The sequence below is a fragment of the Lissotriton vulgaris genome, chromosome 3_2 (genome assembly GCF_964263255.1).
Source record: "Lissotriton vulgaris chromosome 3_2, aLisVul1.2, whole genome shotgun sequence".
Taxonomy (NCBI): Eukaryota; Metazoa; Chordata; class Amphibia; order Caudata; family Salamandridae; genus Lissotriton; species Lissotriton vulgaris.
This window is the reverse complement of record NC_141690.1, coordinates 287,225,085-287,242,543: the sequence shown is the minus strand read 5'-3', so window position 1 is coordinate 287,242,543 and position 17,459 is coordinate 287,225,085. Positions and strand designations below refer to the sequence as shown.

Sequence of the window (17,459 nt, the reverse complement as noted above, 5' to 3'; positions counted from 1 at the left end):
AAATCTTACGTAGCTATATGTATCATTTCTGTTCTTGCTCCTGTTCATTTTGGTGTACATATTCATTTTTGCCTTAAGTGGCACTATTCATGTGCCCTCCTCTTTTCCTGCCTTTGCTTTTCATGTTAAACAGATGAAACTAAACTACCTTTTAGTTAAGGCCTTCTTCCCCTGCCCTGGACTTTCATCACCGTGCAGCAGGAACATGAGCTCTGTTTTATTTGCTACTTGTTATATGCATCTCTGAAGCATCAGTGTTTTTGCTTTCGTTCTGTTTTGCTGTCAAATGAAGTGCTCTTACATCCCATCTGTAAAAGTTAGCGCTAGATCAAGATAATTGTGTTGGCCCCATCAGCTCTCAAAGGAGGTAGTGCAGAGCATTAAGACTTCTGTCTCCATTGCCTTCAGACAGCAGGAATTGTGAGCCTGCACCATCCCCGCCTTTAGGCCAGCTGGGTTTCCACAACCTCTTCAAATGAGGCCTGGCTGTCCCAGCTTAATGAGCTGTAACCTCTGATTCCATTCAGCCGGTCAGAGTTACCTTTTTGGTGATTCTCGCGCTCCTGGCATTCTTTCCTATTTCCAGAATTACCAGGAGTGAAGACTTCACACCACGGTAGCATCTTGATCACACCTTGAAAGCATAAATGGGGTTTGCAGTTTATCAGCATCTCAACAAAACATTATGAGGCTTGAGTCCACACTTTCTTCGCTTGTCTGTTAAAAGAGTGAGTTTCTTGTCTATTCAAGATGTGTTTACCAGGTGGTATTTCAAACCCAGCTTGACATGAATATATCTAGAGACCATTACATAATCTCACAAGAGACTCTTTATTAGAAAATGGATGATCCAAATCATTCTCTTTACTCTTTCTTTAGTATGAAGTGAAGTAAACTCATGAAAATTCATATTACTGATCAGTGGGTAAAGAGCTTGTTGGGAAATGCAACTTTTTATTTATAAATTAAAAGAAATCATTTAGACAATATGACAAGCGACCATCTTCCTCATCATGGTAAGAAGCGTAACAAAATGGAAATCATTAAAGGTTTATGAAGTGAAAGCATGAAGGTTGATCTCCGGGAAGGGTTGTTTTCATTAGCAGGAGGAATTCAAATATCGCAGCCCCTCTTGAATTCCTCAGTTCTGTTGCTGCATGAGTAGTTGTGCCTTTTCTCTGCTCTCTATACTATATTTTAAATAATTTTCTTTCTTCTCAGGGAGCTTGATTGCTAAACATCATGCAGTCAAGATACAGGGTTGGTGGACTGAAGCGATCACAAGAAGTCTAAATATCAGGTAAAGAAGATCGACAAGGTGACCTTTCTTCATAACCCCCACAACTCCATGTAGCAAGGGAAGAAGGATGAGTGAGGCCTCTTCCGGTGGGATCCAGACACGTGCAAGCCAGGTGAAGATTGAGGAGGCCTCTACCAGTGATGAACAGTTTTTAATGGCGCAAGTGGAAGTTAAAGGTGACATGACCACATCAAGTGATTGGCAGGACGATATTCAACAAGTGGTGATTGGTGAGGCATCTGGCAGCGATTGCCAGGCCTATGAGAGCCACACGAAGTTTGAAAATACCATGGAGACAACTTCCAATCCTTGGGGGTACAATCAACATGTGATTGAAGAATCCGAGGATGTCGCTGCCAGTGATCCTCTGTCTTATCTGAACCCAGTGAAGATTGAGGAAGGCAAGGAGGCTTTTTCTCATGACAGGCAACAAGATATGGAGACTGAAAGAGTTGAAGAGGCTTCTCCGAATGATCACCACTCTTCTGTGAGCCACATAAAGTTAGAATCAGAAGAGGCTTCTTTCAACGGTTTCCAGTACCACATGAAACTAGTAGGGATTGAGGAAGGTGAGAAAGCATCTGCCAGTGATCGACAGGTCTGCCGAGGTCTGGTGACGACTGAGGAAGTATCAGCTACTGGCAGCCAGGATTTGGTGATTCAAGTAACGGCTGATGAAGGGGACGAGCTGCCTGCTATGGATCAGCCAACTTGCTTGTGGCATATAAAGGTTGAAGACGACGATGCGTGTGCTATTGATCAACCTGCATGTATTTCACACATAAAGATTGAAGAAGAGGATGTTTCCATTGATGAACAGGCTTGTATGCGGCACATAAAGGTTGAAGAGGCGTATGCTATTGGTCAACAGGCTTGTATAAAGCCGCCAATGTTTGGAAAAGATGAGGCGTATGCCAATAATGAGCAGACTTGTGCGAGCCATTTAAAAATGGAAGAACAGATGCATGCTGCTGATCAGCTGGCTTCTGTGAGCCATGTGAAGACTGAAGTAGGGGAGGAATGTCCCATTGGTCAGACACCTGCTCAAGATCTTATGGGTTTGGCAGAGAGCGTGGGGATGGAAGTAGAAGAGGGCCCATCTTCCGCATATTATCAGAATGCCATTGTCCAATTGATACCTAGCAAAGAGGGAGAGATGATAGGTGAGAATGGCCGCTACCTGCTTGTCACATTGGCTGCTGCAGGAGGGAGTACAACCTCTGCTCGTGAACAACAGAATTTACTCACTCAAGTGGAAATGCAAAGGGAAAAGTCCTTTGTTGGGGAATTGAAAAACTTTGTGGGGCACTCGAACATTGATAACAAGGCAGATCCCCCAGGCCCCTTCAAGATTCAAGAAAAGGAGGGTCCTCCCTGCATGGATTTCCACCGCCCCATGAACCAAGAAGTGGCGGGTAAGGAGCAGTACACGCCATGGCATCTTGACGAGTACACAGTCTATATGGATTTTGAAGAAGGAAAAGAGCAGTTGGTTTCCCATGACCCCGTAGTCCAAGAAGGTCATATACCGTCTGCTTTACCCTACAACCACTCCACAGTCCAGGAACATCAGCTGTCCTTGTCAGACGACCAAACTTCCACGAGCCACAAAGATGACGGACTGTCCAGCTCAAATGAGTGCGACTTAGAATTCCAAGATGATGAGGACCTGTCTGATTGGGAGTATCACGACTGGAGAAACTTCGTGTCGAATGATCCTAAAGGTGAGGTTTTTTAATTTCTAAACTTCTGTATTGGATGGTTTGTAATGTGCTCTTGTGTTCTTGCTACAGAAAATGTGACATATGTCATACAAAGTTTTCTAGCCAACCACTGTAGGCTGTGCATTCTTAATACACATAGACACAAGACATTGCCACAACAGTTGCGTATGCATGCTGTTATGCTTTGGTTCTGTACTCTTGTAACTAACTGCAGAAAAACGTTGCTAAGGGCAGTGGGTATTTATTCATTTTCGTTGCCTTCTTCCTCGGGCCCCCAACCAACATAGGTGTGGCAGAGCTGGCTGGCCCAATTTCCGGCAAATGATTGTATTTTGAAGCAGGTGCGTTTTTATTTTTGTTTTTAAATGATCACATCGATGGCTGCTAAAAATATGAAATTAGTGTAAGTAAATGTTTTGCAAAATATTCTTTTTAAAATACTGTGGGTGTGCATCTTTGCCTGCAACCTGCCATGTTCAGAGGGCATGGTTGGAGACTGTATTTTCAGCCAGGAAGTGTTTTGCTCATTGCTCCACCACCCCTTAAGAGTGTAAGAATAATTTATATTTCCAGTCCCTAAATATCCGCATTAATTAGATACAAATTCACAAACGGAGTAAATGCCCTTCAAAGCCCAGAGTCGCAGGTTCCATCAACTTATTTCAATTTCTGTAGTATAAGGCTGAGCTGGAGGTCATGGCCCTAAACGTTGCTGTGATTTCAAGCAACAACCAAAGTGTGCATTGTCCAACACCTGTTCTCCTAAATAAACAAAGTTTTGTCATCAGGCAAAGCTCGTGCAACAACAGAGATTGATTTAAAATCGAACACAGTTGATGATATCAGATATCTGTGTAGGTGTGGGTAGCAAATAACTGTAGATGAAAGCACAAAATCTACACGCAGTGGACAGAGTTGTGGAAACACTGCTCTTCACTGGACAAGAAGAAACTGTTATATTCGCAAAAGTTGAAGTTTAAGCACGCTGGAGGGCCGCTCAGTATGTGTTCCTTACAAAAATGAAGAGTAACAGTTCAATGCAGTGCAAAAAGTCCAGAGCACACAATATGTATAAATAGACTGGTTTGTCTTAGAGTAGCGATAGTAGGGATCAACCAGACAAAGCGTATAGTTTTTCAAAGGTTTTATTCACCCACAGTGTTCCCCACTTGTGAATCACTGTAAATACAAATCAAGCCGACACGTGTTTCGTCACAACATATGGCTGTGACTCTTCAGGGCTGGAAGAGAATAATCAAAATAATTTAAAAATTCAAAATTGAAAGGAATTACGTTATATGTGGTGAGAAGGAACACCTGTGTAGTGGAAACCAACACAGATGGGGTGGGAACAGGATTTTTTTTTTTTCGTGTTTATCAGCAATTGCTGTAGTTTGTTGACCAAGCAAAATGTGAAGTGCCTAGTGTCAGGGATAGAACCAATGTGTCGTGACTTTTGGCGCGATCGGTGTAACAGTAGGTAAATAACAAGATATACCTTACATGCTCATAAGAGTGCAAATGTGCAGTGAGACACAATATTCCTAATGTTTTTGGCATAATAACACATAAACAAATCAATGGTGATCCTATTTAAACAGAAGTATCATATGTCGTACTGTAGGTATAATGCCAAATACTAGAAGTGGGAATAAAACTATCGGTTATTGAGGGTATCCTATCTAAATGAGAGCTTAGTTGGAGAAGTGGGAGTTTGTTATTAATTGTCTATAGTCAGAATAGAGGATTCCAATTGGAGATATCGGAGTTGATTCATAAATGTCTGTAGTCAGAAGTGATTGATACATGCTATATAGTTTCATCAATGTAAGTATTGCATTTTCATAATTTGAAAGACATCAATAAACAGCTGGATAGCAAACTTTAGCTCCGCGTAAATCCAGTTTGCGTCTTTAGAAAGAACCCCAATTAACAAGGTTAAATGAGAATTAGCGCATAATCATTGTGCATATAAATGAGCACAAAACGCTCGTATCAAAAACACTCGTATATAAAAAAACAACACTGTTGTGTCACCGCAAATTAGAACACGGAGAAATACGATATTGTCAATGTGCATGAAAATAATACCTTCAAGCATTACAAACATCAACACAGCCGTGTCTCCTAAAGTATCCCTTATCGTGTTTAACCAAAACAGGTAAAATTATACGGTTTAGAATCATTTCAAAACAATCAACATTGCCGTGTCACTATACAAAACTAACAGTTTCGGGTTTATCGACTGTCGGGATAATTTTACGGTTTTGACCCCCATAAAACAAACTGTGCAGCTGTGAAAAAGGGTAAAATGATGGGATAAAAGAAAACGGAAGAAGTATGGGTAAAATTGTCTTTACCTGATCTAAATAATCAAAAGGCGGGGTCTGCAGAAAGTGAAAAGAATCGGCACCGGCAAACCAATTGTTGCCGCCCGTTCACACTTTAAAACCACCCGATCAAGCCCGGGTTGGAATTATCACCGGTCCACCGGTGAGTTTCATCTCCTATTTCGTCAGTGATTGTTTTCACTGATGCCTTAAAGTAAACTTGTAAAAAGAAACCTTAACGTCACTGTTCCCATTTTGATTCTTTTCACTTTCTGCAGACCCCGCCTTTTGATTATTTAGATCAGGTAAAGACAATTTTACCCATACTTCTTCCGTTTTCTTTTATCCCATCATTTTACCCTTTTTCACAGCTGCACAGTTTGTTTTATGGGGGTCAAAACCGTAAAATTATCCCGACAGTCGATAAACCCGAAACTGTTAGTTTTGTATAGTGACACGGCAATGTTGATTGTTTTGAAATGATTCTAAACCGTATAATTTTACCTGTTTTGGTTAAACACGATAAGGGATACTTTAGGAGACACGGCTGTGTTGATGTTTGTAATGCTTGAAGGTATTATTTTCATGCACATTGACAATATCGTATTTCTCCGTGTTCTAATTTGCAGTGACACAACAGTGTTGTTTTTTTATATACGAGTGTTTTTGATACGAGCGTTTTGTGCTCATTTATATGCACAATGATTAAGCGCTAATTCTCATTTAACCTTGTTAATTGGGGTTCTTTCTAAAGACGCAAACTGGATTTACGCGGAGCTAAAGTTTGCTATCCAGCTGTTTATTGATGTCTTTCAAATTATGAAAATGCAATACTTACATTGATGAAACTATATAGCATGTATCAATCACTTCTGACTACAGACATTTATGAATCAACTCCGATATCTCCAAATGGAATCCTCTATTCTGACTATAGACAATTAATAACAAACTCCTACTTCTCCAACTAAGCTCTCATTTAGATAGGATACCCTCAATAACCGATAGTTTTATTCCCACTTCTAGTATTTGTATGCCTACAGTACGACATATGATACTTCTGTTTAAATAGGATCACCATTGATTTGTTTATGTGTTTATTATGGCAGAAACATTAAGAATATTGTGTCTCACTGCACATTTGCACTCTTATGAGCATGTAACGTATATCTTGTTATTTACCTACTGTTACACCGATCGCGCCAAAAGTCACGACACATTGGTTCTATCCCTGACACTAGGCACTTTACATTTTGCTTGGTCAACAAACTACAGCAATTGCTGATAAACACGAAGAAAAAAAAATTCCTGTTCCCACACCTACTGTGTTGGTTTCCACTACACGGGTGTTCCTTCTCACCACATATAACGTAATTCCTTTCAATTTTGAATTTTTAAATTATTTTGGATTATTCTCTTCCAGCCCTGAAGAGTCACAGCCATATGTTGTGACGAAACACGTGTCGGCTTGATTTGTATTTCCAGTGATTCCCAAGTGGGGAACAATGTGGGTGAATAAAACCTTTGAAAAACTATACGCTTTGTCCGGTTGATCCCTACTATCGCTACTCTAAGACAAACCAGTCTATTTATGCATATTGTGTGCTCTGGACTTTTCGCCTAAATTCACAGAAAAGGAGGTCTCTGTCCTTCTTTCTTCACAGAGGTTAAGGTTTTTCCTCTGGCCAAGAAGCACCTACCAAAATATCTTTCTCAAGAACCTATTGACCACTACCCTACCGTAACAAGTTGTGCGCCATTTTTCTGAACACTCCAAAAAACCGATACGCAGAATTCTCACAGTTCAATGCAGGGCCATGGCACCGAACGTCCGCTCTCCCTCCTCCAAAGAATCCTTCCGCTTCCTCTAACTGACCGATGGGCATCTACACTTTTTGTAACCACATTTAACTGGACTTCAGAAGAAATTCTATATCCGGACCGGAGGCCCGATTATGCTTCTCCTTCTTTTACTGCTTCAAAAAAGCTGGCAATTACAGTTTTTTTTCCAAACACTGCATTTCCCATGACCCCATCTGGTCACCTGACCAACCATAGAGACCCTTCCCTATATAACCCATCAGCATTACATGAGCTTCCTCTTTCTTTGCTGCTTTGCAGCCAGTTAATTGCATTCCTATATCTTTTGTGCTTTCAATTCATGTTCACAGGTTTTATATTTTTCAACAATGTGTTTCTATGTTACACACTCATGCTTGTTGCGTTACTTTTGCTTACGGGGCTTCGGCCTGTTATTCTGTGTCCCCCGCTCTCGTGGGTATCTTTATTTTGCATTGTAAGCATTCGTCCTCCCGACGTGGCACTAGAGCCCATGTCTATGTATGTGAAGCGGGAGTGAGGACTCGACTGCTTGTCGAGTGATCCTCTTTCTATATTCATTGTTGAGTGGCTAACATGCTTGCGCTGTGGCCATTTTTATTGCTTCCGAGATCAGAGGCGTGGATCTGAACGTGCATGACACTTATATCCTCTCCTATCTCTGCCCTTCAAGCATGTGGCTCCCGATTATGCCCTGTGGCCTTTGGTTAAAAAAATATCCTTAATCTCTGCCGAGGTTTGTTTTTGCAGGTCCTCCCTCTACTCTTTTTCATTATTATACCTTGATGGTTTATTTCTGACCTGCTTTTTCTGTTTTTTTTGTAAAATATTTCTATTGGCAATTATCGTAACTTAACATGAGCAGATACAAATCATGACCATCTTACAGTTTTCCATTTTGTTGCAAAAAATAACAAACGGCGCGTACCGGTTCCAGCCCATCAAATTCTGTCCTAGCATCAACTATACACTACTTAAGAATAACTTGCATATCATAAGCAGTTCTAATAAATTGTCCAGAGTACTGTGTGCTGATAAAGTTCTAGCTTTACAACATATTCTCCCGACTTCATGCACCTATATTCGTCTGATGGTGCGATCCATCTCCAGTAGGAGCTCCAACGGGGAGAGCTCCCTAATGGTGCATTTTTAAAAGTTAACATTTAACAAACATATGCAGGGTAGCGTGTTATCTTCCAGGGTCTGGAAAAAAAAATCTAGGTGTGTAATATCACTAATTAGACTGGGATCAGGGGAGTGGCCCAATCTGCAAATTCCGAACACTGTGTCATGCAGAGTGGCTCCCAGGGATGTCTGTCATCCAAGCCCCTCGTTTCCTCTAAATCCACAAATTCTGCCCTCTGGTAACTATTTTCTTCACTGCTTATTCTGGTCATACTCGCGGCTTATTCTTGTCATTTATGAAGTGCTAGCTCTTTCCTCCACCCCCCTGGTTAAAAACTCGCATCCATCCGAGTCTGGGGCCATCTTCAGAATAATTTTACCGTTCTGGGTGCTCCCAAGCATCTAGAGTCTCCCTCCATTGCGCCGCAATGGGGTGCCTTCGCAGGCCCGTGCCTCCTCACTAGTCCATCCCTCCCCTCTACTCCTGCCCAGTGTGTCCCAGCCTGGCTCCAGGTCCCCACCAATGGCCATTCGCGAGACCTGCTTTTTCTGGGGTTTTAACTCTTTTCTCCCCAGATTGAGGATTGATTTTCTCCTCTTATCCTTTGAATTTTGGTCTTCTGCCCGCCTGAAACACCTTTTAGTTAGGTGCGCAGTCATTCAGAATATAGGTGAGTACTACAAAGAGGGATATTATGAAGACCTGGCTGGGTCTCTGGAGCAAGACCTGGTGGAAGCTCTGGACGTTGGGGTGCAACAATGAGCAACTGAAGCTCTGGTGAAAGCCATTGTGCCCCTAAAGAGACACCTACGTGGGTATGCTGAGCAGCAGGGTTGTCTCCCTACCCCTCCTCCGTGTGTACAGCATGGTCAGGCGTCCTAGAGGGCCACTTGCTGCTGATTTTGAGAGACTGGCCTCGCCCCATATCCTCTACAAGGCGAGGACTTCAGCTCCTTCTCAGCCCAGATTTGGAACAGGAGGATGAACCTGGCCCTAGTAAACAAACCAGCGAGCAAGGCGCTTCACGTTGACCTCATCCCCCCCAGCTAAAGTACTTACCGTTGAGCCATTTGAGATGGTCCACCCGGAATCCACTGGGTCTCCTCATAAGGTCTTTTGACCAATTTTTGGCAGGGCCGGAAGTTTTAGAGGGTGCATGTTCGGCCGCGGATTCCAGCAAGGCCCATAGAGCGATTTCTACCAACAGAATAGAGGTGGTAATCCGGATCCCAACAAACTCGCCTTCTACCCCTCTTGCCCTGACCCAACAAGAATAGTTTCCGGAGAGGTCGCTATGAAGGATCTTGGAGTTCCTCCCAGGAATCTGGTGCCACAGGTGAGATTAATTCAGTTTTCTGATGTGATACTGGGGAGGTAGTATTCAGTCTTTCCTACACGTTTGGCAGATTCTTACACAGGATGCTTGGGTTCTAGATATCATTCAGGGTTACAGATTGGAGTTCTCTAGTTTCCCCGATACAAGCCCTTCCTCCCGCCATGATGTCTTATCTCAACGAGAGCAAGATTTCATCTCCTTCGAAATTCACACTCCTACAAATGGGCGCAATAGAGGTAGCAGCCCCTCACTCCCACTGCTTTCTCAGTTGCATCTTCCTGGTGGAGAAGGGTGGTGGTTCTCGTCTGGTGTTGAATCTCTGGCACTTCAATGGTTGGATTGTTTACAACCTTTTCAAGATATCTCTCGCCTGAAAGATATTCTTCAAGAAGGGCTTTGGATAGTTCGGCTAGATTTAAGGAACACGTACCTTTCCATTACCCATTTTTCCACCCCACAGATGCTTTCTCCTGTTCCTTTGCCAAGGTCTTTGTCACGAGTATAGGGTCCTCCACTCTGGCCTCTCCTCCGCCCCTTGGTGCTTTTATGAAGCTCCTGAGGCTGGTGGTGGAATCCTTGAGAGCTCGCGGTTTGTGTCAGATTACCTACTTAGACAACATCATTTTCATGGCCCAGTGCCCCTGGTGGGCTATCACTCACTTAGAATGGTTAATCCTTCTTCTCCAAGATCTGGACTTCATAGTGAATTCTCAGAAATCAGTTCTGACTCCTTCCCAGCGAATAGAGTTCCTGGGATTTCAGGTAGATTCCCCCCTTTGCCGACTGACTCTCTCCCCCCAAAAAGTCTGGAGCATCAATAAAGAATTGAGAGACTCTGAGCAAGTGGACTGTATCCTTGAGGTCGCTAGCTCGAGTGGTGGGCTTGATGGCCTCATCGATCCAGGCCATTTTTCCTAGTCCTCTGCATTATCGTGCGCTTCAGAGACTCAAGATTCAGCATCTCCAGAAAGGTCTCAACTACATAGAACCGATTCTCCTCGCAGAGGAGGCGAGGTCGGAGGTGTTGTGGTGATTAGATCAAATGTTATGGCAATATTTGTCTCATCTCCCTAGATAGTGATCGAGTCCAATGCTGGGGTTGGGGAGCTCGCTGCGGCCCTGTTTCAACTGGGGGTCGTTGGTCTCAGGAGGAACTATCCCTCCACATCAAGTGCTTGGAACGTCTAGCAGGCTCCTTTGTAATTCGCAGCCTTTCTCCGGAGAGGTCGAATTGTTGCATACTGCTTTGTATGGACACTATCTCGGCAGTTCGGTATGAGAACAAATTGGGCAGGACGAAATCCCACATTCTGGCAGAGATTGCCAAGGACTTTTGGCATTTTTGCTTACAGCATTGCGTCTCTGTGGTAGTGGAATATCTTCCAGGCCGGAGCAATACTGTTGTGGATTGGCAGTCCCGACACCTTCAGGATATCAGTGACTGGAGGCACTATCCTCTAGTGTTGCATGTGCTGAGTTGCCACTGGAGCCCTTCTCCAATAGAACTTTTTGCGTCTCATTCCAACCGCCAACTTCTGACGTTCTTCAGCTGGCATCCAGATCCGGAAACCCAAGTCATGGATACTTTTCTTCCAGACTAGGCCCCCAACCTGTGCTATACCTTTTCACCCATTCCTGATGATCCCCAGAGTGTTAACGCAGTTGCGCCGCCAACGAGCCGACTGGGGCTGGTGACACCTTTTTGGATAGCGCAGGCATGGTTTCCAGTTTGTCTGAAGCTAGCCTATGCCTGTCCGATTCTGATTCCGTTCGCTGGACTCTCCTTCTGGGTTCAGGTGAATCTCCTCATCCGTTGATTGTCGCAACACCTCTCTCTAGTAGGTTGGAGGGTTTCAGGGATAGATGGAGCATCCCTGGACTTTTGAAGGAGAGTAATGAGTGAATCAGTCAGGCCTGGTTTTCCAGCACACATAAGCAATACTGTTCCCCTTGGAAATGCTGGAGCGGCTAGTGCCGTGAACGGGGTGCAGATCCTGTTGGAGCGGATTGTAGTTTGTGCATAAATTTCTTGTCATCTCTGACTCCCACAGGTACGGTGTATAGAGCTGTTAACAATTTTAAGTCCGCCATTTCGGCAGGTCCTCTGCCTGTTGTTGAGAGGCATCCATAAGGTCCGTCCTCCTCTTCCTAAGTATTCTGTGGGATATAACTGTGGTCCTACGGATTTGGAGTCTTGACCAGGCAATAAAAATCTATTGTGAAAGCTACTATTGGACAAATTTACTATGCTATTTTGCCTAATGTCTTGTCAGAGGGTGTCAGACAGCCGAGCTTTGGATCTCGCAGGGTGGATTCTTTCTCCTGAGGGAGTTACTTTTTCGATATCTCGTCGCACCAAATGTCATTTTTCATCCATTTCCTATACTGCTTTCCCGGATAATCCCAAACTTTGCATGGTGCAGTGTTTGGAAGCTTATGAGCTAAGTTCTGCTGAATTTCTTGCTGATATGAGGGGACAGTTATTAATTGCTTTGCAGAAACTCTTTCACCCAGTGGCCTCTGCCATTCTAGCAAGATGCCCAAACGCACTGTGGAGGGCTTCGTAGAATGTACGAAGCCGGGCACGGGATGCCCCAGCTCCCCCGTAAACTGGGTGGAAGCGCAGTAATCCTTGAGTAGTGTCATTCGACCGGGGGAAGGCTAAGAGCGACAGTGCTTCTTCGCCTTCTTGTGCTTCGACTTACCCGAGGAGTGCGAAGACTTAGATGAGGTGTGATGACTTCGCAACCGGTCTCGAGACCTTCCTCTCAAGCAAGTCCGGGAGCGACACCGAGCCGACTGCCGGGCCTCCAAAAGCTTTCGGGACCGCTCGTGCAAAGACTTTGGTTCATGGCTCGACAGTTCGAGCACGACTTTGGGTTGTGGTTGCACTCCAGGCACCAGAGGTACACGAGGTGCAAATCTGTCACAGACATCAGCTTGTGACAGGAGTCACAAGGCTGACGATGGGACATCCCTCGAGTACCAGGAGTCGAAGACTTGAAAAAAGATGCAGACAAAAGGCTAAAAAAGTTTTGTCAAAGAATGACTAAGGGTCACGCTCTCTTCGGATCTGCACTAGGCTAGCACGGAAAAAGAAAGCACTGATGTCAGCGTGCAGGAGCAGCGTTTATGTAGGCACTGCGACGTCATCCTGCTGACCACAGCGCTGACAACTGACGTGGAGACGACAGACGCCACCTACAACGCTCAGGGGTACTGCTGAAGAAAAGCTCGCCGGAGCCAGTCACCTGGGGGTAACTCTAAGGTAAGTAATCTATAACTGATAGTCTCTTTCAGATACATAACTTCCCATGTTTTCCAATCCATGGGTGGTTCCCCAGGGGAATTAAGATAGGCAGGAGGAGGTACAATGCCAAACATAATAAGAATAATAAACGCACAACAAAAGAAATATATATAGGAAACTAATAAAAGTAGTCAATAGTCTATGTAAAACAGGGAAGGAACTGGTGAAAGAAGGTAAAAGTAGAGAACAACGACTGTAAAATAATAAAAGTAGTCTTAAGTTGGAATTGGAGAAAATAATAGTCCTGTACCGCAAAAGCACCAAAATGATAGTTGTTTAGGCGACCAGTAGACAGTAGCAGTACCAAGGAATGGGATTCATCTTGGAACTTGCCACAACTCTCTGATCAAATTAGGTGACCAATACTTTGTGATCGGAAATAACGGGTGTGGCTAACATGATATCTGTAAAAGTGGCTATGTATACACTGGACCAAAGTAAGGTACAGTGTGCAGAATCCACAGTCCCCAGAGGTTTGGCAGAGGCTAAAGTTAGCTATAACCTTACTCTCTAAAGTGGTAGCTTGGTCGAGCAGTAAGGCAGTATCGGAGGACAGTGTAAAGCATTTGTTGTACTCAGCAAATGGTCTCACACACTCAAGAACTGAACTCCAGGCCAATGCTCTTGTATATAAAAATATATTTTATTTAAGAACCACAATTGGGTATAAAAATACTTTATCAGAATTAGATGTTGCAATTGAATACTTTCAAATAGCAGTAGACTTTTAAATGCAATCGATACAGTTGTTGCAATATGCAACACAAGTTAAACACAATTATAACATTGAGCTCAATGGGAAGTTTTAAGTAAATGCAATAAAATCACTTTACACCTGTTTTTCTTACTCAGGGCTGGATCCTGGATTCAGCCCTGGTGCATTTCCTGTAAACTGTGGAAAGAAAGCATTTTTGGTACACATGGTACACACCCTCTCTGGCCCAACAAATAATACAATAGTAGTTCCTCAGGGATCAACGTTCTCACCGGCGATTTTTAATCTTTACATGGAACCACTAACAGAAATACTACAAAAAGCAAACCTAGCTTTCCTCATGTATGCTGATGACACCCAGCTGTACATCAAGGTGGCATCAACAGAAGAAATTAAGACCATGAACCATGCACTATCAAGAACCCTCAAATGGCTTACCAAGAATCAAGTCAAGTCAAAGATTTTATATAGCGCGCTACATACCCGGAGGGTCTCAAGGCGCTTGAAGAAGGGAGGGGAATTACTTGTCGAATATCCAAGTTTTAAGTTGCTTTCTGAATGCCAGGTGGTTCTGAGTGAGACGGAGGTGAGTGGGGAGTGAGTTCCAGGTTTTAGCTGCGAGGTAGGAGAAGGATCTACCTCCTATTGTAGTTTTATTGATGCGGGGTACGGTAGCAAGCGCTTGGTTGGAGGATCGTAGTTGGCGGGAGGGGGTGTAGAAGGAAAGTCGTGTGTTGAGGCATTCGGGTCCAAGTTCGTAAAGTGCTTTGTGTGCGTGGGTTAGGAGGCGGAAAGTAATCCTCTTATTGACGGGGAGCCAGTGGAGGTTTTTCAGGTGACTAGAGATGTGGTCTCTACGTGGGATGTCTAGTATGAGTCTGGCTGATGCGTTGGAGTTTTTTCTGGAGTTTTGCAGTGATACAGGCATATAGGGTGTTTCCGTAGTCCAGGCGGCTGGTGACCTGTGTGTGGGTGACCGTTTTTCTGGTTTCGGTGGGGATCCAGCGAAATGTTTTTTTGAGCATGCGAAGACTGTTGAAGCAAGATGATGATACGGCGTTGACTTGTCTGTTCATAGATAGTGAGGAGTCCAGGATGACGCCCAGGTTCCGTGCGTGGTCCGTCGGGATGGGTGCTTTTCCAAGGGCTTCTGGCCACCAAGAGTCATCCCAGGCGGAGGGGGGGGGGGGTACCTAAGATAAAGTCTGAGTCCATGGACTGCCTGGTTCTGCCCTGAGGCTTTGGGTCAGTGAGTTCCACAGTCTGGGCCCAGGGACTGCCTGGTTCTGCCCTGAGGCTTGAGGTCAGTGAGTTCCACAGTCTGGGCCCATGGACTGCCTGGTTCTGCCCTGAGGCTTGGGGGTCAGTGAGCTCCACAGTCTGGGCCCAGGGACTGGCTGGTTCTGCCCTGAGGCTTTGGGTCAGTGAGTTCAACAGTCTGGGCCCAAGACTACCAGGTTCCACCCTGAGGCTTGGGGTCAGTGAGTTCCACAGTCTGAGCCCATGGACTGCCTGGTTCTGCCCTGAGGCTTGGGGTCAGTGAGTTCCACAGTCTGAGCCCATGGACTGCCTGGTTCTGCCCTGAGGCTTTGGGTCAGTGAGTTCCACAGTTTGGGCCCAGGGACTGCCTGGTTCTGCCCTGAGGCTTCGATTCAGTGAGTTCCACAGTCTGGGCCCATGGACTGCCTGGTTCTGCCCTGAGGCTTGGCGTCAGTGAGTTCCACAGTCTGGGCCCATGGACTGCCTGGTTCTGCCCTGAGGCTTGGGGTCGGTGAGTTCCACAGTCAGTCAAGTCAAGTCAAAGAATTTATATAGCGCACTACATACCCATAGGGTCTCAAGGCGCTTAGGGAGGGGAGGAGGATTACTTGTCAAATATCCATGTTTTAAGTTGCTTTCTGAATGCTAGGTGGTTCTGGGTAAGGCGAAGGTGAGTGGGGAGTGAGTTCCATGTTTTAGCTGCCAGGTATGAGAAGGATCTGCCTCCCATGGTGGTCTTGTTGATGCGAGGTACAGTGGCGAGGGCTTGGTTGGAAGAACGTAGTTGGCGGGGGGGGGGGGTGTAGAAGGACAGTCGTGAGTTGAGGCATTCTGGTCCGATGTCGTAGAGTGATTTGTGTGCGTGGGTTAGTAGTCGGAAAGTGATCCTCTTATTGACGGGTAGCCAGTGGAGGTCTTTCAGGTGACCGGAGATGTGTTCGTTACGCGGGATGTCTAATATGATCCTGGCTGAGGCGTTTTGGATTCGTTGGAGTTTCTTCTGGAGTTTAGCGGTGGTACCTGCGTAGAGGGTGTTTCCGTAGTCCAGTCGGCTCGTGACCAGAGCATGGGTGACTGTTTTTCTGGTTTCGGTGGGGATCCAGCGAAATGTTTTTTTGAGCATGCGAAGAATGTTGAAGCAGGATGAGGATACGGCGCTGACTTGTCTGTTCATTGAGAGTGAAGAATCCAGGATAACGCCTAGGTTCCGTGCGTGGTCTGTCGGGATGGGTGCTTTTTCAAGGGCTTCCGGCCACCAAGAGTCGTCCCATGCAGAGGGGGATGTACCTAAGATGAGGACTTCTGTTTTATCTGAGTTGAGTTTCAGACGGCTGTGTTTCATCCATTCGGCAACTTCTTTCATTCCTTCGTGTAGGTTAGTTTTGGCGGTGCTGGGGTCATTGGTGAGAGAAAGGATCAGTTGGGTGTCATCCGCGTAGGAGATGATGTTGAGGTTGTGTTGGCGAGCGATGGCCGCAAGGGGGCTCATGTATACGTTGAAGAGGGTGGGACTGAGTGAGGATCCTTGTGGTACGCCACAGATGACTTCAGTGGCCTCGGACTTGAATGGTGGAAGGCGGACTTTCTGGGTTCTTCCGGTGAGGAACGAGGTGATCCATTCAAGTGCTTTTCCTTGTATTCCGATGTTTCTGAGGCGTTGTAAAAGGGTGCTGTGGCAGACTGTGTCGAAAGCTGCGGAGAGGTCGAGGAGGATGAGGGCGACTGTGTCTCCATTGTCCAGTAGAGTTCGAATGTCGTCTGTTGCTGCGATAAGGGCGGTCTCAGTGCTGTGTTTTGCTCGGAAGCCAGATAGTGAGGAGTCGAGGGATTTGTTGGCTTCGAGGAAAGCGGCGAGCTGATTGTTGACAGCTTTCTCGATGACTTTGGCCGGGAAAGGAAGGAGTGATATGGGGCGGTAATTTTGAGTTCGGTGTGGTCCGCTGTGGGTTTTTTCAAAAGGGCGGTGAGTTCAGCGTGTTTCCAGCTTTCCGGGAAGGTGGCGGAGTTGAAGGAGCAGTTGATGACGTCTCGGAGGTGCGGTGCTATGACGGAGTCTGCTTTGTTGAAGATGTGGTGAGGACATGGGTCAGTGGGGGATCCTGAATGGATGGAGTTCATCAGGCGGATGGTGTCCTCAGTGGAGATTGAGTTCCAGTCGTTAAGGGTGTTCAAGGGGGGAGAATGTTCAACATATGGTTGGGTGGGTTGGTCTCCGGGTTGGTTGTCGAAGCTGTTGTGGATGTCTGCAATTTTGTTGTGGAAAAATGAGGCTAGGGAGTCGCAGAGGGCTTGAGAGGGGGTGATGTCGTTGGAGTTGGCTGAGGGATTGGTAAATTCCTTGACGATGTTGAAAAGTTCCTTGCTGTTGTGGGCGTTGTTGTCTAGTCGATCCTTGAATGCTGTTTTCTTGGCCTTTCGGATTAGTTGGTGGTGTGAGCGGGTTGCGTTTTTGAAGGCGTCCTTGGTGCTAGTGGTTGGGTCTTTTTTCCAGGCCTTCTCAAGTGAGCGGCAGAGTTTCT

The 17,459-nt window shown here is 45.4% G+C and overlaps 1 protein-coding gene across 4 annotated transcripts in view; it reads left to right on the top strand.

The window, feature by feature from the left end:
* Positions 1 to 17,459, top strand: part of LOC147725707 (uncharacterized) — a 175,212-nt gene that overhangs the window by 6,449 nt on the left and 151,304 nt on the right. For all 4 annotated transcript variants that reach the window (XM_086964387.1, XM_086964388.1, XM_086964385.1 and 1 more), the window contains exon 2: positions 1,222 to 3,024. In XM_086964387.1, the coding sequence (XP_086820513.1) occupies positions 1,368 to 3,024 (1,657 nt within the window). In that variant the 5' untranslated portion in view covers positions 1,222 to 1,367. The remainder of the gene's footprint in view (positions 1 to 1,221; positions 3,025 to 17,459) is intronic.